Raw genomic sequence first — 25512 nt, 5'->3', positions numbered from 1 at the left:
ACAACCAGTGCTTGATCCATCTGTGCACATCCCCTCCCACCCCGTGGTTCCACAGCTTCCTAAGCAGCCTTTCATGTGGCACCTTGTCGAAAGCCTTTTGAAAATCGAGGTAAATGATGTCTATGGGTTCCCCATTGTCCACCCGACTGCTTATTCCCTCAAAGAAGTACAGAAGGTTCGTTAGGCACGACCTTCCCTTACAGAATCCGTGCTGGCTTGTTCTCAGTAGGCCATTCCTCTCGATGTGCTCGCAAATGCCGTCCTTGATCATAGCTTCCACTATCTTCCCTATAATTGAAATCAGGCTCACCGGCCTGTAGTTCCCGGGGTCACCCCTCGATCCCTTCTTGAAGATAGGTGTGACATTCGCCAATTTCCAGTCCTCTGGTACCTCACCAGTTTTCAAGGATAGGTTGCAAACATGCTGGATTGTATGAGGAGAGACTGGAAGCCCTGGATATGTATACCCTAGAGGAAAGGAGGGACAGGGGTGATATGATTAAGACGTTCAAATACTTGAAAGGTATTAACGTAGAACAAAATCTTTTCCAGAGAAAGGAAAATGGTAAAACCAGGGGACATAATTTGAGATTGAGGGGTGGTAGACTCAAGAGCAATGTAAGAAAATTCTTCTTTATGGAGAGGGAGGTGGATGCCTGGAATGTGTTCCTGAGAGAGATGGCGGTGAGCTGACGGAGTTCAAAAAAGCGTGGGATGAACACAGAGGATCTAGAATCAGAAAATAATAGTAAATAGTCAAGAACTAAGGCCAGTACTGGGAAGACTTGCACGGTTTGTGTCTTTATTTGGCCATTTGGTTAAGGATGGGCTGGGGAGGGTGTCAATAGCTGGGATGGTATAGATGGGCTGGAGTGAGCATTGATGGAGACTTCAGTAGTTGGAACCTAAGCACAATACTGGGCAGAGCTTTTGATTCTTGCCCAGAATTGTTCTCTTTTCTATCAGCGATATGTATTTCTTACCCATCCTTTCCTTTTAACATATTCGTACTGTTAGTCCTTATGTTATGCATGTACAGTCTGATTAATCTTCTGTGTTGATGCCCTTTTAATTGTATACAATTTTAATATGTGCATTGCTTAGAAATTTGAGTAAGCGATTAATCAAATATACAATAAACTTGATGGACCATTCGAGTCTTTATCTGCTGTCATCTACCATGTTCCAGTAAAGAAAAGGCCCTGTTGCACCAAGAACAACTCAAAGCCAATGGAGATCTTCTCTTAGTACATATCATCCAGAAAAATAGCCAAAGCAAAGTCAAACAACTTGATGGTGACAAATTCCAGCTGGGAGCACAAGGCCTATAAAGAGCTCACATCAAGACAAAAAAGCTAACATTTATTGCTATGGCAAACTGTGACACAATAAGGGTTTAATCACATCTGTAGAAAAGTTAAGACTGAGGTGGACACATGAAACAGCAGCAAGAGCAGACACGTCTTCTACCGTGTTTCCCTAAAATTAAGACCTACCCCGAAAATAAGCCCTAGAATGATTTCCAGGGTAGGTCTTAATATAAGCCCTAGTCCCTGGATTCGCCTGTAGCAGTGCTTCCCCCCCATTCGCCCTCTCCATGCCTCTGCCCCCGCCACGGAGCTGAACCCCTGCTGATCCTCCCATCTTTCCCTCCTGTCTGAACCCTGCTAACCCTCCAACCGCAAAACCTATATCTCTCCCTACAAAGAGCAACATCATTAGCACTCTAAACAGGCTGCTTCGCCGCCTTCTCCCGCCGGGGTATTCCCTCTGCCGCATCACTGATGTCATCAGCAACGCGGCACACAGAAGGCCCCGGTGGGAGAAGGCCGTAAAGCAGCCTGTTTAGAGTGCTGCTGACGCCGCTCTTTGGAGGGAGGTATGTAGATGTAGGTCTCCGGAAGGGAGGGAGAGATGAAAGGATGCGAGGGTAGCGGGATTCCGCTGCGCGGCGGGGGGGAGGGGGGGTAGGAGACCTACAGTGCTAGGTGAGATCAGTCAGACCACAGAGCAACTTGGGACAATACAAAACATCAGGGGAACCTTTGGATTTTAATTAGTTCAGTGAGGCCATTGATCTTTTAAAATGTCCTATCATCTCTTTAAAGGAACAATCAAGTCAAGGGTTCTGCTGCAGCTGCATGGAAGGGAGAGATAGAAACTGGGCAAGGATTCTACTGCATGAAGGATGGGAGGGAGGGATAGAAAAATGCTGTGCACAATGCATGAGTTCTGTTGCACAGGGGGATGGGAGATGGGAATAGATAGAAAGACGCTGCAGAGGGAAGGCACAAGGGGATGGGTGAAAGGGGGAGAAAAAATGCTGCACATGTGGGGGAGAAAAAGGAAAGAGGAAGAATTGGGGTGGAGGAGAAGAAGGGAGAGATCACGGTACATGATAAAAATAAGACCTACCCCGAAAATAAGGCCTAGTGTGTTTTTTGGGCCCAAAATTAATATAAGACCTTGTCTTATTTTCGGGGAAATACAGTAAAAATGTTCCAGTGGTAATGTTTCCGGTGCTAGGCTTCACTGGCGACAACACCATAAGTGAGGATTTAGCAGTCCTGCTTCAACTTAGAGAAAAATTTAAAGATTTGGGAGAGCAAAGGATTATATAAACATAAGAGAAAGGAAATAAAGCAGCTATTAAAAAAAAGTATTTACCTTCATTTTCTGCTTGATATTAACAGAATTTGGACTAGCAGGTTTTCTCTCTTCCAGCTTGGAAGTAACATCTTCTTTGCGAATAATCTGTTTAATTTGAGGACGGTCTTCTTTGATCCTTTGAGACCTGTATGCATCAATACTTAGAGAAAAATGACAATAAAATAAGTAAGAGTTTTCAGTTTAGAACAGCCTTATTTTTTTTTCCCCAATTCTTTATTCATTTTTCCACCTTCCACCAAGTATATAATATTACATAAATTGAATCATTTTGAGCCTTAATTTATTAAACATGTCTTGATATAAAGTGTTTCTAAAATACATAAGACAAATTGGACAAGTTGCTGCTAAACTGAACATACACAGGTGAGGCTGGACTCATAGAGCATTTGTCTTTGACTTGGGGGCCGTTGGGCACAATGGACCACTGGTCTGACCCAGCAGCAGAAATTCTTATGTTCTTAGGAGACTATGTTCTTATCTTGATAATATCTTTTCCAGTAGATAGGTGTGTCATTCTGGACAAGCAGGTTATTTCCCCATGGTCGCAAGCCATATACAAAATGAATCCACTTTTTTTCTGTGATCCTACTACTTTACTGGGCGCTCTACTGCCACCTGCAGCTAGAACCCAAGTATGCAAGAGCTCCATCGGAATTATGTGAAGTAAGGGAAAAGTGGGAAACTTGCCAAACCAATAAACTATTCTACTCAAACATAACACTTGAACAATCAGTGAATAGCCAACAAATGAGCATCAAATGAGCTGTGGTAGTATGCCTGTAAACACAATTACATTATACAGCATTCTTTGGGGCCCAAGAGACATACTTGGAGAAGAACAGAATGAGACAATAGGCAGGTGCACAAAGGACAGGACAAGGGCCCAGAATGACATAACTATCTACTGAAAAAGATTATCAAGATAAGAACAATCCTCTTTTCTAGTGCAATAGGTGTGGCATTCTGGACAAGCAGGATGTACGCGAGCAGTCCCCAAAATCTAGGGTGGACTGACTGCACCAGGTTGAAACACTGAGTACCCAAAGGTAGAGTCCTGTAAAAATGCGTGGGCAAGGGAGGGCTAGGGGGCCTAGTATACTTGTGTGCCTAGGGGCCCTCGAAGAATTAATCCTGCCCTGGCAGGGAGGAGGGACAGGGTGCAGAACCTGGCAAGGAGTGGGGTTGGGTGCAGAGCCTGGCAGGGAAAATTTGGTTCAGAATTTTTTTTCTTGTTTTCTTCCTCTAAATCTAGGGTGCATCTCATGGTCAGGTGCATCTTATGGAGTGAAAAATAGAGTATTTTGTTTAACTGGTCCTTTTACTAGATATTTCTGGGCCAGAAACCCAGAGCCCTGCCCAATAGTGTGCTTAGGTTCCATCTATAGGAGTCTCCATCAAAGCTCACTCCAGCCCATCTTAACCATCCCAGCCATCGAAACTCTCCCCAGTCCATCCTCAACTAAATGTTCATATACGGGACATAGGCCATGCAAGCCTGCCCAGTACTGGCCTTATTTCCTTCAATGTATACCCATTATTTTCTGATTAGAGATCCTCTGTGTTCATCCCATGCTTGTTTGAACTCTTGTCACCATTTTCTTCACCACATCCATTGGGAGCGCATTCCACTCATCAACCACCCTCTCCGTAAAAAAGAATTTCCAAACATTACTCTTGAATCTACCACCCCTCAACCTCAAATTATGTCCTCTGGTTTTACCATTTTCCTTTCTCTGGAAAAGATTTTGTTCTACATTAATACCTTTCAAGTATTTGAACATCTGAATCTTATCTCCCCTGTCCCTCCTTTCCTCTAGGGCAAAGTCTCTCCTTGAGGGCTGCAATCCAGTCGGGTTTTCAGGATTTCCCCAATGAATATGCATTGAAAACAGTGCATGCACATAGATCTCATGCATATTCATTGGGGAAATCCTGAAAACCCAACTGGATTGCAGCCCTCAAGGAGGGACTGCTCTAGGGTATACATATTCAGGGCTTCCAGTCTCTCCTAATATGTCTTCTGGCATAAACCTACCATTTTCATCGCCTTCCTCTGGACCACTTTGAGTCTTATGTCCTTCACCATATATGGTCTCCAAAATTGAACACAATACTCCAAGTGGGGTCTCACCAATGACCTGTACAGAGGCATCAACACTTTTTCTTCTACTGGTCTTCTACTCTTTATACAGCCCAGCATCCTTCTGGCAACAGCCACCGTCTTGTCACACTGTTTTTTCGCCTTTAGATCTTCAGACACTATCATCCCAAAGTCCCTCTCCCCATCCGTGCATATCAGCCTCTCACCTCCCAGCACATATGGCTCCTTCCGATTTCTAATCCCCAAATGCATTACTCTGCATTTCTTTGCATTGAATTTTAGTCGCCAGATATTAGACCATTCTTCTAACTTTTGCAGTTCCTTTTTCACTATGTCTAGAATTTCTCACCTATTGCACTGGAAACAAGCATCATCAATAACTGCATGAGCAGGGTCTCCCAATCTAGAATAGCAATAGACTGTGAAGGTGTGGTCTGTGTGGCAAAGCTGCGGGGAGACAAATCCGAGGCAAAACTAGACTGCACTTCCAAAAAATCCTCCAAACCCTGGAGCATAGAGTCATCCCCAGATGGTTCAATATTGCGTTTCTTGGGCTTTGGGAAACCACATTTTTTAGTATACATCTGTCAGCTTTACCAGGCCCCCAAAATATAAAAAGCCACCCATTTTGTCTATCGCTTAACCAGAGGAGAGGCTAAGTGTGGCGCTCTCACCTCTCCCAGCTGCAGCATGTGGCACAAGGATGCGCCCGAGGCACAAATTTTGTACAATCCTGACATGAATTCAAGTTATCAGAGCCCACAAACTCCATCCCAACAACATTTGAGGCAAAAATTGCAGTTTTCAAAGTGCAGGAAACTTTGAAAAAAAAAAGGATTGCTAAAATCCAAGATGGCTGCCACTATGATTCTTGAACCAAAAAACGCTATTTTAAACTCTTAAATAAAGTACAAAAATGGCGATTTTAGAGGTGGGGACACACAAAGGGGGACATTCAGCAACCTTCAAATTTGCACGTTTCAGACCCCTCCCCCTAAATCACCTCACAGGCTGTGACAGCCTTACTCACTGTGACCTGTGCTGGAAATGTGCTGCAGCCTGCCTCAGCTTTGAACAGTAGCTGGATAGAGAAGAATCAGTGCTTCAATCTGGGAATTCCTCCTCAACATTGATCTTCAGGCTGCCAATCAGATACGGAGCCTGACCACCCCCGCCTCCCCATCGGACTGGCAGATAGGCACTCAGAAAGGTGGGGGGAGGCAAAAAATGCAGCCGGCACTCTGAGAGACACCATTAAGCCTCTTAAGGGGGCCTAGCAGCCTGCACTCAAACCCCTGCTCAGCAGTGGGTGAGAAAAAAGTGGGGACAGCCCCATGCTCCAACTATACCTATGCTAGCAGATACCACCAGGGATTGGCCTCTCAGCTGCAAACCATAATCTGCCACTTCTCTCCACCAGCAGAGCTAAACAGGAAAAGCTCAGAGCACTGAAATACTGAGAAAACTTCAAACACTGAATAAAATAATAAAAAAAAGCAGAATAGAAACACTCATTCAGGTTCCAATGCAGAAGGGAAAAACTAAGTGGCAGCAGAGCTCCTTGTGAAGTAGAGGAGAGTCGGAGAAAAAATCCAGAGTGGATTACTTCTGCCGATGGCTCGTGGCTATTGGAAGAGAACCTGCATGTCTATTATGACTCACCTATTGCACTGGAAATATGGTTTAGGGCAGTGGTTCTCAACCCTGTCCTGGAGGACCACTAGACTAATTGAGTTTTCAGGCTAGCCCTAATGAATATGCATGAGGGAGATTTGCATATAATGGAGGTGACAGGCATGCAAATCTGCTCCATGCATATTCATTAGGGCTAGCTTGAAAACCCGATTGGCCTGGTGGTCCTCTAGGACAGGGTTAGGAACCACTGGTTTAGAGTGTGAGCATCGAGTTCTAAAAACCAACAATTTTCCCGATTTGCAAGTATTTTTGTGAGCAACCATGTAAAATCTGTGAGCAACTCTCCAAGAATATATGAGCAATTGTTCAACATGCTCAGCTTAGGTGAACAGTCTCCCACCCCTATACATTCCTTATTAAAAATGTGCCAATTCTCCCCACTCCTGTGGCCAAAGAGTTGCTTACAATATGACTAGTGAAGTGAGATGCCCTCATGCCAATCTTCCCAGAAAGCTTTTCACAGCTAGGTCTAGCCATTCTCAAATTATATGGGGGTGGAAAAAAAAAAAAGGAAATAAGATATCTATGTTGCAGTTTGTGTTAAAATTTGATAAGTCTCTTTTATTGAATCAAAGCAAAAATCAAACAAGAACAAAAATAAGGCTATTTCACTTCTCACACTTTGCACCCTATTCACTCCCTCGCCCATAGCCAGGTACAGAAACCATTCTTAGCCCTTTTGGGCAAAGTATCAAATTTCAAAAGTTTGATTCCTAGAGTCAGAAGATTGATTGCAGGCAAATTTCCTCCCATCCTCTGACTAAAGGGCTTATTTCCCCTTACCCTCTTTCCTTTTGCCAGCTTCTCTCCTTTTTCTAAAGAAGGATGTTAGAAACTACAGCTATGGTCCACAGAAAAGAAACTGATCTTCCCTCTCATGTTTTCCTTTCCAGACTAGAAACAAAGGGTGGAAAAATATCAACATACAAACTAGAGAATGACACGGGGAAAAATTTGCTCCATCTCCGCGAGCTTGTCCCTGTCCTATCCCCACGAGCTCAGTCCCCGTTCCTCAACCCGTCCCCATGAGCTCAGTCCCCGCAAACCATCTGATCCCATACACGTAAGCCTCGAATAGTTTTATACTGAACTTATTTTATTAAAGTATAAAAAGAAACAATATTCTGTACAATTGTCATTTTATAAATCAAAGTTCTGGTGCCGAACTAGAGAAAATGATCTTCAGCTTGCTGAGCTTTGTTTATAAATGTTTATCAACACAACTAATATACTACTTTATCCTAAAGCAAAAAAAGAAAAAAAAAGAAAGAAAGAAAATAAATTATTTTTTTTTCTACCTTTGTTGTCTGGTTTCTTCTTTCCTCATTCAATTCCTTTCATCCACTATCTGCCTTCTCTTTTTTTTTTTTCCTTTTTTTTTTAAACTTTTTATTTATAGAATTTTCATTCTTTCAATACATAAATCACATATTATAAAATGTATAATAAAATATATATGTATGTACAAATTCATATCATAGATATTCATCCCTTTCCCCTATTAATTGTTTTTCCATTTTTCTTTCATATTAATATCTATATTTCCCACCCTAACCCTATATTACTATTATCAATGTGTTAAGATATCTGATCTCTAGAATAATTAGTCAATGGATCCCATATTTTCTTAAAATTTTTAATATTTCCTTGTTGTAAAGCCAAAATTTTCTCCATTTTGTAAATGTGACATACCGAGTTCCACCAGAATGTATAATTTAGTTTGGTAAAATCTTTCCAATTTTGTGTGATTTGCTGCATGGCAACTCCTGTCAATATTAAAAGTAATTTATTATTATTTGCTGATATTGGACTCTGTGTTCTCATTGCAGTACCGAATAATATGGTATCATATGAGAGTCCTACGTGATTTTCTAGTAATATATTTATTTGGGGCCAAATTAAATTCCAAAAAGCTTTTATACAGGGACAAAAAAAAATTAAATGATCCAATGTCCCTACTTCTATTTTACAATGCCAACATCTATTAGATCTAGTATTATCTATCTTTTGCAAGCGCGTCGGGGTCCATAACACTCTATGTAATAAAAATAACCATGTTTGACTCATAGATGCTGACTTTGTTAATCTTAATCTCCAGGACCAGAATTTTGGCCATTGAGATGCAGAAATTGTCTGTCCAATCTCAATGCTCCAAATATCCCTAAGTCCAGTTTTCTTTTTTTTATTTAGAAATCCATTTATTAATTTATACCATTTTGCGGCTTGGTGACCCAAGAAATCCGTCTGGAAACATAAAACTTGCAAACTATATTGAGTATTGAGAATTTTCCATTCAGGGAACCCTACCTGAATGGCTTGCTTCAATTGCATCCATTTAAAAAATTGTGTTTTATTTAGTCTAAATTTATTTTGCAATTGTGAAAAACTAAGCAAGGAACCTTCTGATATGACGTCATTTAATGTTCTTATTCCTGCAGTTATCCATTGTTTCCAGACGATTTTAAATCCGCCAATTCTGATCCTGGAGTTTACCCATATTGATTGATTTAGGGATTTAGCAATTGGTTCTGGTGTCAGATTATTTATGTATCTTAATGTTTTCCAAGTATCTAATAAGATTCTGTGTTCTTTGTATCTTATAGGCATTGATATAGAAATTAAGTGTTCTGGATTTAAAGGGAACAGGAGCCGCCATTCTAAATACAGCCAATCTGGTACATTTTCTAAGAGATCTGGGAGGATCCAATACATACCCTGTCTTAAAATATAGGCTTGATGATACCTATAAAAATTTGGAAAATTTACCCCCCCTTCCATAATTGGTCTTTGTAATGATACTAAAGCGATTCTTGGTCTTTTCCCACACCAAACAAATTTTGTAAGAATATTGTTAAGTTTTTTATAAAATGACCCCTGAAAAAATATTGGAATCATACTCATTTGGTAACAAACCACAGGCAATATCATCATTTTAATTGTTTGAATTCTTCCCCACCAAGAAAGATGTAATGGATTCCATTGCTCACACATTTCTGTTATTTTTTTCAATAAAAGTTTTTCATTCTCTTTGACTGTGTCTTCAATTGTATTTTTGATCATAATTCCTAAGTATTTTATTCCATCCTCTTTCCAAATAAATGAATATGGATCAAATAATCCTTTGGTACAATGAACATTAATTGGGAGGATTTCAGATTTATTCCAATTAATTTTATATCCAGAAAATGTACCGTATTTTTCTATTAAATTAAGCATACATGGAATAGTAATTTCCGGTTCTCTTAAATATAATAATATATCATCTGCATATGCAGATAATTTAAATTCAAAACTGGTAAATGAGATTCCCTTTATTTCCCTAGTTTTTTTTATTGCAATTAATAAAGGTTCTAGGACAACATCAAAAAGTAATGGAGACAAAGGGCATCCTTGTCTAACTCCCCTATGCAAGTTGAATTTAGTTGATAAATTATTGTTAATATATAATCTTGCTCCAGGAGAGCTATACAATGTCTGAATCATTTTAATAAAACCGGATCCTATACCAAACCAATGTAAAGCTTGATATATAAAATTCCATTCCACTCTATCAAAAGCTTTTTCTGCATCTAAAGAAATTTAAAAAACTGGATCATTTATATTTTTTGCTAAATTTAATGAGTGGAATGCAAGTCTAGTATTGTCTGATGAATGTCTTTTAGCAATAAATCCTGTTTGATGTACATCAATAATGAAAGGAAGAGCTTTTGCCAATCTTAATGCTAATACTTTAGCCATTAATTTATTATCCACATTTAATAATGAAATAGGCCTGTAATTTGAAACCAGAGTAGGATCTTTGTTTGGTTTTGGTAAGACTATAATTATCGATTCTGCCATAGTACCAGATATATTTTCATTCTTTATTTGATATTGAAACAAATTTAACAGATATGGTAATATGATATTTTGGAATGATTTATAAAATTCAACAGTATAACCATCTCCACCTGGAGCGGATCCAACTCTAAGAGACTTCAATGCTGTTTCTATTTCTTTTAAAGATATAGGTTCTTCTAAACTTCCTTTTATATGATCCGGAATATTCGGTCCAATAAAAGAATTTAAGAAAGTTAATCCGTCTTGTTCTTTATTTTTATAAGAATTAGAAGTGTATAATTCCTTGTAAAAATCAAGAAATTGTGTTATAATATCTTTTGTGTTGGTATGTGTGTTACCTTGTATATCTTTAATTGCAATAATCTTAGATTTTCTTTTCTTTAAGAAAATTTGCTAATAATTTTCCTGCTTTATTTGAATTGCCATAATATTGTACTTGTTTATTGAAAATATCTTTCCTCACAATTTGAGAAGAAATCTCATTATATTTAACTTTTACTTTTAACAACTCTTGTAATGTATTGTTTTCCCATTTTGTAATTAATTTATTTTCTAAAATTTTTATTTGTTTTTCCATATCTTCATATTGTTTTTTAAGTTGTTTTTTAATAAAAGCTGAATATGAAATTATATTTCCTCTCATTGTTGCTTTAAAAGCATCCCATAAAATTTCTATATTAATGTCATCAGAAGTATTAAATTGAAAGAATTCTTGCATTTTTGCTTTAAGATCTTCTAAGAATTTCGAGTCTGCTAATAAATCATTATTAAATCTCCATATTGTATTAAATTGATCATTATTGTAATTCTGAAGGTTAATCCACACACCAGCATGGTCTGAAATTATAATGGGATCAATTACTGCTTTTGATACATGCTGCGCTATGTTATTATTTACAAATATATAATCAATTCTTGAAAAAGATTTATGGACTTGAGAACAAAAAGAATATTCCCGATCATTAAAATGAAGGATACGCCATATATCTATTAAATTACAAGATTGTATTAAATTATCTAGTCCTAAAGATTTTATGATTTTACTTGGTTTTTTGTCTATAATTGGATCCATTACAGCATTGAAATCTCCAGCTACTACTAAGTTAGAAGTAGCCAGTGGTAGTAATATCTGTTGAATTTGATTGAAAAACTCCTTTTGATTTGAATTAGGAGCATAAAGATTAAATAAATCAAGGGTTGTACTTCCCAAATCCATTTTAATATGTACCCATCTTCCTGAAGGATCAAAATTTATTAATTTAAAGTTTGCAGTGCATTTCTTATTTATCAGGATCGCTACCCCAGCCTTTTTTCCTAAAGCAGGTGAATAGAAACATTTTGATATCCAACCCCCTGTTAACTTCCTAGATTCATTATCTGAGAGATGAGTCTCTTGTATAAAGTATATATCGGCGTTTTGCTTATGGAGAAATCCTAATAATTTGTTTCTTTTGATAGGATGATTTAAACCATTGACATTAATTGTATATATTTTAATATCCATTTAAAATTTTAGAACTATTTTGATTTAAATGTAATATAAGTTTTACGATCAGATATCCATACATTGTAACAATATAATTTCCCATTCCCATTTCCCCTCTCCTCCCATCCCACCCTCCCTCCCCCCTAATTAATAGCAGTGCACACTTGGCAACACACATATTAGATCGGTATCAAAAAACACTCCCTGAAAGTCCAAATCTGTTAAGATTCACAAATAAGTCATATATATTATAGTAGTTTTAAAGATAATTAATATTTTCCTTGACATTTCATATTTCTATAAATCCGGTTGAGATTTTATGTTAATATAGACTTTAAATTAATTTATTATTCTATTATTCAATACACTCTTATTTTAATCTAAATCTAATAAATCATATAATATAGATTATATTTTAAGTTCCCTTCTATGGTTCCTGTATATCAAATTATATGTTCCATTACTATTTTTGACCTTAATTTAAATCTTATGTAAATATATTTAATTTTATAAATTTAAAAATATCACATTGTATAATCATATTATACTTATATATATTAAAATGAAATAATCTTTCATTATGTCAAACCCAATCATATACTGTTTTCTATAATATTAATCTTTAAAAACATGAAAAGATTAAAAGATATATAAGGTATAGGTTAAGTATGCGACAAAAAAAAAATTATATTCCAGAGCTCCCCCCCTTCAAACGCAGAAGTCTCTTTTATTCTTATATCGTGCTCTTTATTTACTAATATTTAATGTTCAGTACTTCCTTCTTCGTAGAAAATCATTCCTTCTTCTTTCACCGCCTCTTTGTATTTTTATATCCAGTTCAATATTCTTATCACATTTTGTTGTATTCCAGGTGATTTCTATTTTTCTTCGTCGTTCAATTTTAAGATATAAGTTGGTCTTTGTTTCTGTTCCATTCATATTTTATTTTAATAGTTTGTTATACAGCAAAGTAATTCTTTAATATCCATTCGAGAAATAACATCTCCTATTTATAATTCCTCTTTCCGGTTTCGTGAAGTCTTCTTATTCGCAGATTCTTTCGCATTGATGTCTGGGATTTGTAGTATTTGTAGTATTAAAGAATAGTAAAGATGTTGAAATACTGATTATCTTTTCAATTTGCTTGAGGGGTTAAATTAGTCACATGCATATAGTTCAAATAGTCTTACTGCTATTTTAAAGGAAGGAAGCTGCATCCTACAATCAATTCGCATACAGTTTTTCCTAATATTAAAAATTATAATTGAGATCAATAGAATTCAGCTGATGCCTTAACTGTTTCATTCCATTTTGGAATACTTAGCCAGGCCATATCATTAGCATAAAGAACGTTGAAGTGTAATTTTGAATAAGGTTAAAAACATTCTAAATCGTTGCTATGGGTAAACAATATTATTTTAATAAGTGTATATCATAAAATAAAATAAAAGTTTTTCCAGTTAAAATAATATAACATATAATAAAGAGAAATTAAGGTGACATTGGTAATTCTTGGCTTTGTATAAATTTTTGTAGCTCTTCTGCATTGTCAAAAGTTAAAGTTTTATCTGCAATAGTTACTTTCATATTAGCCGGGTATACTATACCAAACTTTGCTCCCATTTCTCTTAGTTGTGGTCTCAAGTCCAGGAGCTTTTTTCTTTTGATCGCCGTACTTTTTGCAAAGTCTGGAACAAAATGAATGCGGGCATCTTGAAATTGTAATCCTTTATTTTGTTTTGCAAGTTGAAAAATTTCTATAACCTGCTGGTGGCGCAACAGTTTAAAGATCAGTGGCCTCGGTCCTTGATACCTTCCTGATCTTTTTGTAGGCACTCTATGTGCTCTTTCAATCTCTATGGGGTACTTGGTTTTTAGAGGAAGTAGTTTAGGTAGTAAATTTTCTATAAATGCCACCGGATTTCCTTTCTCTGCTCCTTCCGGGAGACCAATCAGACGAATATTACTCCTTCTTTCACGATTCGATTGATCCTCCAATTCTTTAGTAAGTAAATCAATTTTCTTTTTTTCATTTATGTTGTTAGAAATTTCTTTTTCAGCTGTTATTAATCTTTCTTCCATGTCATTGCACTTTAACTCCATTAAATCCATTTTTTTATTTAACGTGGATACATCTTCAGTTAAATTGTTAACTTTTTTAGTAAGAAGTAAAAGCATTTCTTTGATTTCTTTCAATTCTTTCATTACTTCTGGATCTCCTGTTTTTGATCCTATTTCTTGTTCAGGCTTTGCTCTCTTGCTGCTTCCCGAGACCGCAAAATCATTTTTATTTTGTTTTCCTGAAGCCATCGCGTTTTTTTCTTTATTTATCATTAAATAATTCTTAAATCTCCACTTTTAGTAACTTTTTTTTTTTTCTTTCAAGGACTTTTTTCAGGGAGCTCTTCTGTTAGCCGACCTTCCTCATGCGTGTCCAAGCCACGCCCCCTATCTGCCTTCTCCATATGCTCTGTTACTGTGCCTCTCCCTTCCATCTCTCCCTCCACCCCATTGGTCAAGTCGTCCAAAATGCTGTAGTCCGTCTCATTTATGGTCTCAAGAAATCAGACCATGTAAGCCCATATTACAGAAAACTACACTGGCTGCCTGTGGAAGCGAGGGTCATTTTCAAGTTTGCTTGCCTTTGCTTCAAAACCATGAAAGGTTCATCCCCAACCTATCTGTCTCACCAATTTGAATTTTCAGGCACAACTAATACATGTAGTGTCTACTTGTTCGCTTTTCCATCCCTAAAGGGCTGCAACTACAAGAGATACCTCAACAGAACACTATCTTTCCAAGCAGGCAAATGGAACAAATATCTAACCAACTTCATCTCAAACGCACTCTTGTACCAAACGTATAGAAAGTCAATAAAAACCTATCTATTTGACAAATTTCTGACCCCACCTTAACTTGATGTACTCCCAATACACATCCAGATAACCTGTCTAAACTTAACAAGCCAATGTAAATTTGAAAGTTCGCTGTCTGTATACAATCTCTTTCCTTGTAAACCGCTTAGAACTGTTTGTGGTATGGCGGTATATAAAACTAAAGTTATTATTATATCATTATCTTCTCCCCTCCGCTTCCCTCATGGTGTGGCATCTGTCTTCATCCCTTCTCCTTCCCTCCCCCAGGTGGTTTATAGCATCTTCTCCCTACTCTCTTCCCCATTTCCCTTCAGCGTCTTTTCCCTACTCTCTTCCCCATTTCCCTTCAGCGTCTTCTCCCTATTCACTTCCCCATTTCCCTTCATCGTCTTTTCCCTACTCTCTTCCCCATTTCCCTTCAATGTCTGTTCCCCTCCCCTCTCCACTTCCCTTCAGTGCCCTTCGCATGGTCCAGTATCCCCCTCCTTCCCGCCACTGTCTGAGCGTCTCCCTCCCTCCCTTAACTTTGCTGGCGATTTTTATTTTTCTCTCAACAAGCAGCTGGAGACTTGAAGTCACGTGCAGCTGCTGGAAACTTCTCCTTTGACGCAACTTCCTGTTTCTGGTTGCGTCAGAGGAGAACCTTCTGGCAGCCGCACACAACTTCAAGGCTCTGGCTGCTTGTTGAGAGAAAAATAAAAAATTGCCAGGGAAGGAGGGAGGAAGATAATCGGACCGCGATTGAGAAGAAGGGGGCTGCTGAACCGCGCGATCCCTCAATTAACTGTGGGGACAAAGCCATTAACCACTCCACAGGGAAATGAATGGCCTTGTCCCCATAACCAGGTTTTTTTTTGTCCCCGTTTCAGCGGGCTACCCACAGTAACAGTCACAGAGCATGCTAGCACATCCCCCACTCTACTCATTTTGGCCCTTTGCTGGGAGCTGTGCCTTTACTTAAAACATTTTGGAATTATGATTAAAGGCTTCTAATTAAGAAACAGAATAATACAAAATCACATCCGTCATCCTTCAGCTCTTCAAAATCTTTATAAATCTTATTACCTCTATTACTGTGAGACAATACAGCTTTGCACAATGCTAGCTTTTTCAGAGTTTTTTCTTGTTTCTCATTTAATATTACCTGTAAAGAAGGTTATGTTCTTCAGCCACAGATTCAGCTCTGGGTACATGTGTTCTCTGATACTTGCTGGCTTTTAGGCTGTCGCAGTTTGAACTGCTGCCTTCAACTGGTACTCCAGATGGGGATCCTAGATCCTGAAAGAAAAGAAAAAAAAAAAAAAAAAGGCATGGTCATAAAAAAAAGTGCAAACTACTAAGCATAGGGCACATGTTAGTACAACAAAATATTAGTCTGTTGCTGGATATTTCAGTTCAAAGCAAATTACAAATCAAGAATCTGTCTCTTTGGACGCGAAGAAAACCTTTGATTGCGTTGAGTGGACTTTCATGTATCAAGCATTAGATTGGTTTGGTATAGGTTCAGGATTTATACAAATGATTCAGACGTTGTATAGCTCCCCTGCTGCAAGATTGTATATTAACAATAATTTATCAGAGTGTTAATTTGCAGAGAGGGGTTAGACAAGGCTGTCCACTATCTCCTTTGCTTTTTGATATTGTATTAGAACTCTGGTTATTAGCTATTCAACAAGCAATGGGGATACAGGGCATTCCTCGTACAGATTGGGAATAAAAAGTCTCTGCATGTGCAGATGATTATACTGCTTTATTTGAGAAATACAGGAATTACCATTCCATGCTTGCTTGAGTTGATAGAGAAATTTGGAAAATTTTCAGGATATAAGATAAATTGGAGCAAATCAGAAATTCTTCCACTTACTGTGCATTGTACTAAAGGCTTATTTGATTCATTCTCATTTGTATGAAAGGAAGATGGATTAAAATATTTAGGTATTAGGATTAAAAACACACTGGAAGACACAATGAAAGAGAATGAAAAATTTTAATTAAAAAAAGTAACAGAAATGTGTGAGCAATGGAATCCTTTACATCTTTCTTGGTGGGGGAGAGTCCAAACTATAAAAATGATGATATTGCCTGTGGTTTGTCATCAAATGAGTATGATACCAGTTTTTTTCAAGGGTTCTTTTATAAAAAGTTAAATGGTATTCTTACAAAATTTGTTTGGCTGGGTAAAATGCCTAGAATTGCTTTAGTATCTTTACAAAAACCAATTGTGGAGGGTGGGGTAAATTTTCCAAACTTCTATAGTTATCATCAAGCCTATATTTTACACCAGGGAATATATTGGGACCTCCCAGAGCTCATGGAAAATACACCAGATTGGTTGTATTTGGAATGGCGACTCATGTTTCCTTTACATTTATCTCATGTTCTCAGTGTAAAAATGCCTAGAATATATAAAGAGAACAGAATATTGATGGATACATGGAAAACATTGCGTTATGTCAGTAATTTAACACCAAACCCAATACATAATTCAACAAATCAATCTATAAGGCTAAACTCCAAGATTCAAATTGGCAGATTTAAAATCGTATGGAAGTATTGGATTATTGTAGGTATACGGATTTTAGATGATGTTATTTTTAAATGGTAAACTGCTTGATTTCACAGTTGTAACATAAATATGGTCTTAACAAATCACAAAGCTTTAAATGGCTGTAGCTGAAAGCAATATTATTTACCGTAACAGTTGTTATCCAGGGACAGCAGGCAGCTATTCTCACTAGTGGGTGACGTCATCCAACGGAGCCCCGATGCGGACGTTTCACAAGCATACTTGCTTGTAGAAACTTTAGAAGTTTCCAGTCGCCCACACCACGCATGCGCGAGTGCCTTCCGGCCGATGTACCGGGCATGTCTCCTCAGTTCAGATAGCTAGCAGAGAAGCCAACCCAGGGGAGGTGGGTGGAACGTGAGAATAGCTGCCTGCTGTCCCTGGATAACAACTGTTACAGTAAGAAACATTTCTTTATCCCAGGACAAGCAGGCAGGTATTCTCATTAGTGGGTGACCTCCAAGCTAATCACAATGGGATGGAGGGAGAGTTGGCAACTTAGGAGAATAAATTCTGTAACACAGTTTGGCCAAACTGTCCATCCCATCTGGAGAAAATATCCAGACAATAATGAGAAGTGAAGGTATGAACCGAGGACCAAGTGGCAGCTGTACAAATTTCCTCAATCGGTGTCGATCTGAGGAAAGCAACAGAGGCTGCCATTGCTCTGACCTTATGGGCTGTGACTTTACTGTGAAGGGGTAATCCAGCCTGGGCATAGCAGAAAGAGATACAAGCCGCCATCCAGTTGGAGATGGTACGCTTAGAGGCAGACGTCCCAACTTGTTCGGATCAAAGGAGATGAAAAGTTGAGGAGCAGTTCTGTGTGGCTTGGTGCGTTCCAGGTAGAAAGCACATTTAAGTCCAGAATATGAAGAGCTGATTCTCCAGGATGAGAATGAGGCTTTGGAAAAAACACTGGAAGAACAATGGATTGATTGAGATGAAATTCCGAGACTATTGTAGGAAAGAATTTAGGATGAGTGCGAAGCACCACCTTGTCATGATGGAACACTGGGAAAGGTGGATCCTTAACCAAAGCTTGAAGCCCACTAACTCGACGAGCAGAAGTGAGGCCAAGGAGAAACACCACTTTCCAAGTGAGATACTTGAGATGAGCCTTGTTAAGAGACTCAAATGAAGGTTTCATAAGCAGAGAAAGAACAAAATTGAAGTCCCAAACCACTGGAGGCGGTTTGAGGGGAAGATGACATGTCAAAGTCCTTTCATGAATCTGGAAACCACAGGATGAGCAGAAAAAGGTTTCCCTTGAAGAGGCTGATGAAAAGCAGCAATTGCACTCACATGGACTCGGATCGATGTAGACTTGAGGCCAGAATGAGATAGGTGCAAAAAATAGTCCAAAACAGAGGATAAGGAGGCATGTTGAGGCTCCTTATGCTGAGAAAAACACCAAGGAGAAAGTCTAGCCCATATTCGGGAATAGCATTGTCTAGTAGCAGGCTTCCATGAAGCTTCCAAACATCCCGCACAGGTTGTGAAAACTGAAGGGGAGTTACGTTGAGAGGAACCAAGCTGTCAGGTGTAGAGACTGCAGGTTGGGATGAAGTAGAGATCCTGATGCTGTGTAAGCAGAGAGGGAAAACTGGTAGAAGAAAGGGCTCCCTGCTGCAGAGTTGAAGCAGAAGGGAGAACCAAGGTTGTCTGGGCCACCGAGAAACAATCAGAATCATGGTGGCATGGTCCAACTTGAGCTTGACTAGAGACTTTCGAATGGGAGGAAACGAACGCATACAGAAAGAGATTCCTCCAGTCCAGAAGAAAAGCATCTGCCTCGAGGCGATGAGGAGTGTAGATCCTGGAGCAGAACTGAGGCAGTTTGAAGTTGTGGGGGGCTGCAAACAGGTCTATCTGAGGCGTGCCCCACAGAGAGAAGATGTGATGCAGGGGCATGGAATGGAGAGTCCATTTGTGAGGCTGCAGAAGACGACTCAAGTTGTCCGCCAAGGCAATGTCTGCCCCCTGAATGTAGACAGCTTTGAGGAAGGTGTTGTGGCGAATCGCCCAATCCCAAACTTTCAGAGCTTCCTGACAGAGGGAGGCCGATCCCGTGCCCCCCTGCTTGTTGATGTAATACATGGCGACTTGGTTGTCCGTGCGAATGAGAACCACCATGTCGTGAAGAAGATGCTGAAAAGCAATGAGAGCATTGAAAATCGCCCTGAGTTCCAGGAGAGATTGATGTGACACAGGCGGTCCGCACTGGTCCAATAGCCTTGAGTGTGCGGACTATCCAGATGAGACTCCAAGCATAGGTCGAGGAGTCGGTTGTGAGAACCTTCTGATGGGGAGGCACGTGAAACAGCAAACCTCTGGAGAGATTGGAAGAGAGCATCCACCAGCGCAGAGACTGTCACAGAGCAGGAAGGACCTGGATGTGTCGAGTCAGAGGGTCGGACACCTGCGACCATTGAGATGCCAGGGTCCACTGAGGGATTCTGAGGTGAAGTCTGGCAAAAGGAGTCACGTGAACTGTCGAGGCCATGTGGCCAGAAGAACCATCATGTGTCCCGTCGAGATGGACGGGCAAGAGGACACGGAGTGACAAAGATGAATCAGAGCATCCAGGCGTTGGAGGCAGGAACACCTTGAGTTGAGTCGTATCCAGAACAGCTCCGAAGAAGGGAAGAGTCTGGGAAGGCTGCAGATGGGATTTTGGAAAGTTGATCTCGAACCCCAGACTCTGCAGGAACCAGATCGTCCTCTGGGTCGCCTGGACGATCCCCTGAGACGTGGAATCCTTGATGAACCAGTCGTCGAGGTAGGGAAACACCTGAAGACCATGATTTCTGAGTGCTGCGGCCACTACAACCAGGCACTTGGTGAAGACTCCGGGTGACGAAGCCAGGCCGAAAGGAAGCACTCGATATTGAAGATGAAAATGTCCCACCCGAAATCTGAGGTAATGACAGGAGGCCGGATGGATGGGAATGTGAGTGTAGGCCTCCTGGAGATCCAGAGAGCATAACCAGTCGTTCTGCTCGAGGAGGGAATAGAGAGAAGCTAGGGTTAACATGCGAAGCTTCTCTTTGACCAGAAACTTGTTGAGCACCCTGAGGTCCAAGAGAGGACGCAGATCGCTCGTCTTCTTCGGAACAAGGAAGTACCTGGAGTAAAAACCCTTGTCCTGGTGGTCCAAAGGGACCGGCTCGACGGCTCGAAGCCGGAGCAAAGCCCGAGCTTCTTGAAGAAGAAGGGCGGTCTGGGTAAGTTGGAAGGATACTCTCTTGGAAGATGTTCCGGAGGAACTTGATGGAACTGAAGAGTATCCCTCCCTTACGATGGAAAGGACCCAGAGGTCAGTGGTAACAGTCATCCATCGATGGTAAAAATGATGGAGACAATCCCCTATGGGAAAAAAAGGGGAGGGCAGAACGGTGGAAGTTATGCTCTCCACGAGACAGTCAAAAAGGCTGAGGAGCCTTGGGGATGGCAGAAGGCTGAGGCTTCTGCTGGTGCTGTCGCATAACAGAGTGACGGAGGGTAGGCGCCTGGTTCAGTGGATAACGCCGCTGATAGATCAAAGGCGGTCGTGAGGGACGAGCAGGAGCAGGCTTGGGCTTCGGACGGAGAATGGACTGGAATGATTTCCAATTGTCCGACAGCTTTTTGGTCGGCTCCCGCACATGGGACGTTGGCAAGCCTGTCCTGGAGATTCGGGTCCATATCAATGGTCCGCAGCCACGCCAGGCGTCGCATGGCCACTGAACAAGCAGCAGTCCTCGCAGCGAGTTCAAAGGTGTCGTAAGACGACTGCATCATCTGCAGGCGAAGTTGCGACAACGAGGCCAGGACCTCCTGGTATTCGAAGCGAGCCTGAGAGTCTACATAGGGTGGAAACTTCTGCAGGACTGAAAGAAAAAACTCGAAGTAGGTGGCAAAATGAAACTATAATTGAGGACTCGAGATACCATCATCGAGTTCTGGTAGATGTGCCTACCAAATCTGTCCATGATCTTGCCCTCCCGGCCAGGTGGAACGGTGGCATAGACCTGGGAGGGGTGAGACCGCTTCAAAGAGGACTCAACCAAGAGTGACTGATGAGAAAGCTGGGCACAATCGAACCCTTATGGTGCACCATGCGGTATCTGGCATCCAACTTCCCGGGCACAGCCGGAATGGAGTAAGGTGTCTCAAAACATCTCATGAAGGTCTGGTCGAGGAGCTTATGCAGAGGAAGCTTGAGAGACTCAGCAGGAGGTGGAGGGAGATGCATTGTCACCAGAAACTCCGTGGAGAACTTGGAACCCGAGTCCAGGTTAATGTCCAGATCAACAGCCATCTGCCGAAGGAAAGAGGAGAAAGACAGCTGGTCAGCCAGCGCAGGGCCTCGAGAAGGACTCGAAGAAGTCGAGGCCTGGGGCTCCACCGAGACAGAGGATCGGCAGAGGGAGAAAGATCCCACAGTGTCCTCGAGCTCCGGCAGAGGAGGCAGTGAAGAATCCAGTGGAGCAAATTCGTGGAAAGGCTGCTTGCGACGAGGCGAGGCATGCCTCGATGAATGCCTCGAACGATGACCAGAACTGTGTCTGGAAGCAGGCCTCGACCGTCGAGGCGAGCAAGGCGTCGAGGCATCCAGCGAGTGGATAGGGTTGGAAGCGGTAGATCGAAGCAGAGGTAGTTGGATAGAAGCACCTCGAGGCACCTGCCAAGTCTCGAGGCTCGGCATCGAGGGCAACGGTTCCGGAGGAGGCCCTCGCAAAGATCTGCTCCTTGCATCGAGGGAAACGGTTCCAACGGAGGCACTAGCAAAGACTCTGCTCCTTGCATCGAGTGAATCGGTTCCAAGGGAGGCATGGGCAAAGACTCTGCTCCCTGCAGTGAGATTGTACATCGAGAAGGCACCAGAGGCGACTCGACCTCGCGGGAGGCCTCCGCGTGCCCAGGCTGAATTTGTGGGAGAAGCTTCGGCCCTATAGTAGTGAAGAGCTCGATGAATTGCTTCTCCATCAAGGCCTGGAACGAAGCCGGCAAGGAGGGATCCCATCCGCAATGGGACCTCCTGCACGGACTTCGCGGCCCCTGGCGCCGAGGTGTTTGGACTTAGAAGCCTTGGGCACCTTGAGCACCACAGGGGGAATGGACTGCTGTGCTACCTGACCTGAAGAGACAGAGGAAGGCACCGCAGCAGGCACCGAAGTCGAAGCCGGCAGGAACGAAGCAGGCTTGTGGAGACTCGAGGCAGCAGAGGTGGAAGCCGGAAGAGTCGAGGCGGAAGTCAAAGGCGAGGCGCTCTTCGATGAGGACTGCTCCGTCAACACCTCCATGCTGAACAGCAACTGCCACAAGAAGCAGCGACGCTGAAAACACGTGCAGCAAGTGTGGAGCAAAGCCGGCACAATTTTGGAAGGTATTGAGGCCCGAGACACTGAAGACAGCGTCGAAGAGGGTCCATCAGCGAAATCGAGCACTGGCACTTGACACAACTTTTTAAAACCGGTGATAGGCCGGGACATAGGCCAAAAAAGCTCCACCGCAAGATCAAAGCTGCGGGACCATGGTCACGAGGCCTGCCCCGGTCGAACCGATGGAAGAAATTTTTTTTTTTTTTTTTGTAAAACAATAAAACATGATGAAAAATCAACAATTATGAGTAAAAGAACCCAAAACCGCGGATCTAGAAGGCACAAGTGAAGGAACTTCGCGCAGAGAGTCGAAGACGGACTTCTCAGCTCCGCGGAAAAGTAAGAACTGAGGAGATACGCCCGGTACATCGGGCGGGAAGGCACTCGCGCATGCGCGGTGCGTGCGACTGGAAACTTCTAATGTTTCTACAAACAAGTATGCTTGTGAGACGTCCGCATCGGGGCTCCGTTGGATGACATCACCCACTAGTGAGAATACCTGCCTGCTTGTCCTGGGATAAGCAGGCTATTCAGGAGGGGTTCCCTGAATGGAAATATCTCAATAATCAGTATAGTTTGGAGTTCTTATGCTTTCAGGCGGACTTCTTGGGTCACCAGGCCGCACAGTGGTATAAATTGATATCTGGATATATGAATAAAAAACCAAAGACTGGTCTTAGAGACATTTGGAGCATTGAAATTAAGCATCAAATTTCTGCACCTCAATGGCCACGAATTTGGTCTTGGAGAATGAGATGTACAGTATCTGCATCTATGAGACAAACTTGGTTCTTTTTGTTACATAGAGCATTTTGGATCCCAGTTCGATTACAAAAGTTGGATAGCTCTAAGTCTAATAGATGCTGGCACTGTAATCTGGAAGCAGGGACTCTGTATTATGGCCTTTTGGAAATCAATTTGGTCTCAAATTAATTGCTTATTAGAGAACCATGTAGCATTATCATATGATACAATTCTATTCGGTACATCAATGAGAATAAATTGTCAAATTTCATCAAGCAATAATAAACATATCACCAGGAATTGGAAAAATTATAATAGACTTAACTATACTTTCTGGTGGAACTCATTGTGCCATATTTACAAAATGGAAAGAACAATTGCTATACAAAAAGGAAATTATATTAATTTTAAAAAGATCTGAGGGCCATTGACAACTTATTGTAATGATTAGACACCGTTTTTCATTGAAAGTACATTTATAATATGGGGCAGGGGGATGGTATAAAGTTCTATTTAAGGTTTAATCATTAGATAAGAATGTTATATTTATACAAAATTTATGATTAAAATATTTGTGGGAAGAGTGGGTGGGGAGGGAATAAATTTATGTATTTATGATAATAATAGAAAGAAATTCAAGTGATGTGTACAAATTTAAATAATGTAATAATGTGTACTTGATGTAAGATGAAAAATGAATAAAGACTTTGAAAAAAAAAAAAAAAAACCCCCGACTTTCCCTCTCTCTTTTAGGTCCTGGTTCACACTTGCTGTCTACCAGCAGCTCTGGTAGGATACACATTTCAAGTCTAACATATTATAATCACAAAACAGAAAATAAAATTATTTTCTCTACCTTTTGTTATCTGGTCATTATTCAAATCATATTAATCCCAGGCTCTGATTGTCTTCTGATAACTCGCTTGCCAAGGTCTCCTTCTTCCTTCTTTCTCTGTGCTAATCATCCATCTTCTATCTCTGTCCTCCCTTTCAGTTTCCCTTCCCTCCCCCAGAGGTCTGGCATCTTTCCTTTTTTCGTCTCCATTCCCGCAGCTGCAGCGATGGACCCCATCATCCCCATATCCACCATCAAGTTTCAAGTTTAATGGTTTTTTTGATTAATCGCTTAATCATATTTCTAAGCTATGAACAGTTTAAAATTACATTTTATGGGAAACAATACAATACAAAACTATATATAATAACATTAGGGATTAAAATTTAACTTAACACACTCATAACACAAGGAAAGAGGGGATGTGAAATACAAATCAAAATAGAAAAGTAGAACAAAAAGGGAAAAGTACATCCCTTCTTTTCTCAACTACCCTTTGATCCAGCATCTCTCCCTCCTTCCCCACCACCTCTCCCTTTCTCTTCCTAACTATCCTCCTATCCAGTATCTCTAATCCCTCCTCCACACCATCCCTTGTGTCCAACTTCTCTTCCTTTCTGTTCCTTCCCTCTCTCTATCCCACTGTCCACCATCTCTCTCCTTCTCCTCTGTTTTTAGGGTTCACCGTCAAAATGTGTGCATGATAAGTGTGCGCAGATAGTTGCACTCAGACAAATGTGCGCACGACATATACGCACAGCCACAACTCGGTAACCCAACAAATGCGCACATACAACCTGAAGGTTGATGTCATCCAGCCCAAAATTATGAACGAGGACAGTATCTAAACAAGGGGCCATGAGGCAAGGATAGGGTTATCTAGTGTAGATTGGCCTGGGCAGTCATTGCACTCTCAGGTAACGTATTTGATATGGAAGTCATATCATCACAGCGTGGCAAAGAGAACTAGGTTCACGAAGGATATCAATATCGTTGTGACAAAAGTAATGCTGATGGATCGTCGCCCTGGAGGTGCGAGTGTTGCGTTTGTGTAGGCAGAAGAAAGAGGCTCTCAGACAGATCATCTATGGAGGTAACAGCGCATATCCATGCACCTGATAATGCCAAAATAGTAGCTGAAAAAATGATAGCAGACATACGCCAACAAGCTGTGAACACGGTTAAAAAGCCCCGACTGATTATTCTCAGAACAACAACAGCCTCAAGTTTAGAAGCGGCTAAATTATTGTCTTCATACACATCGAAGCAGTGAACTATCCAAGGGAAAAGAAAACGAGGAAATGTATCAATGGGAAATCTGCGATCGGTGCAA

The 25512-nt window shown here is 40.9% G+C and overlaps 1 protein-coding gene across 4 annotated transcripts in view; it reads right to left on the bottom strand.

The window, feature by feature from the left end:
• ANLN (anillin actin binding protein) overlaps window positions 1-25512 on the bottom strand; it is a 321192-nt gene that overhangs the window by 170979 nt on the left and 124701 nt on the right. For all 4 annotated transcript variants that reach the window (XM_033930208.1, XM_033930207.1, XM_033930211.1 and 1 more), the window contains exons 10-11: window positions 15813-15946; window positions 2668-2809 (exon numbers count right to left, since the gene is read on the bottom strand). In XM_033930208.1, coding sequence (XP_033786099.1) covers window positions 2668-2809; window positions 15813-15946 — 276 coding nt within the window. The remainder of the gene's footprint in view (window positions 1-2667; window positions 2810-15812; window positions 15947-25512) is intronic.

The sequence above is a fragment of the Geotrypetes seraphini genome, chromosome 2, assembly GCF_902459505.1.
Source record: "Geotrypetes seraphini chromosome 2, aGeoSer1.1, whole genome shotgun sequence".
Lineage (NCBI taxonomy): Eukaryota > Metazoa > Chordata > Amphibia > Gymnophiona > Dermophiidae > Geotrypetes > Geotrypetes seraphini.
This window is presented reverse-complemented; position numbering and strand designations above follow the sequence as displayed.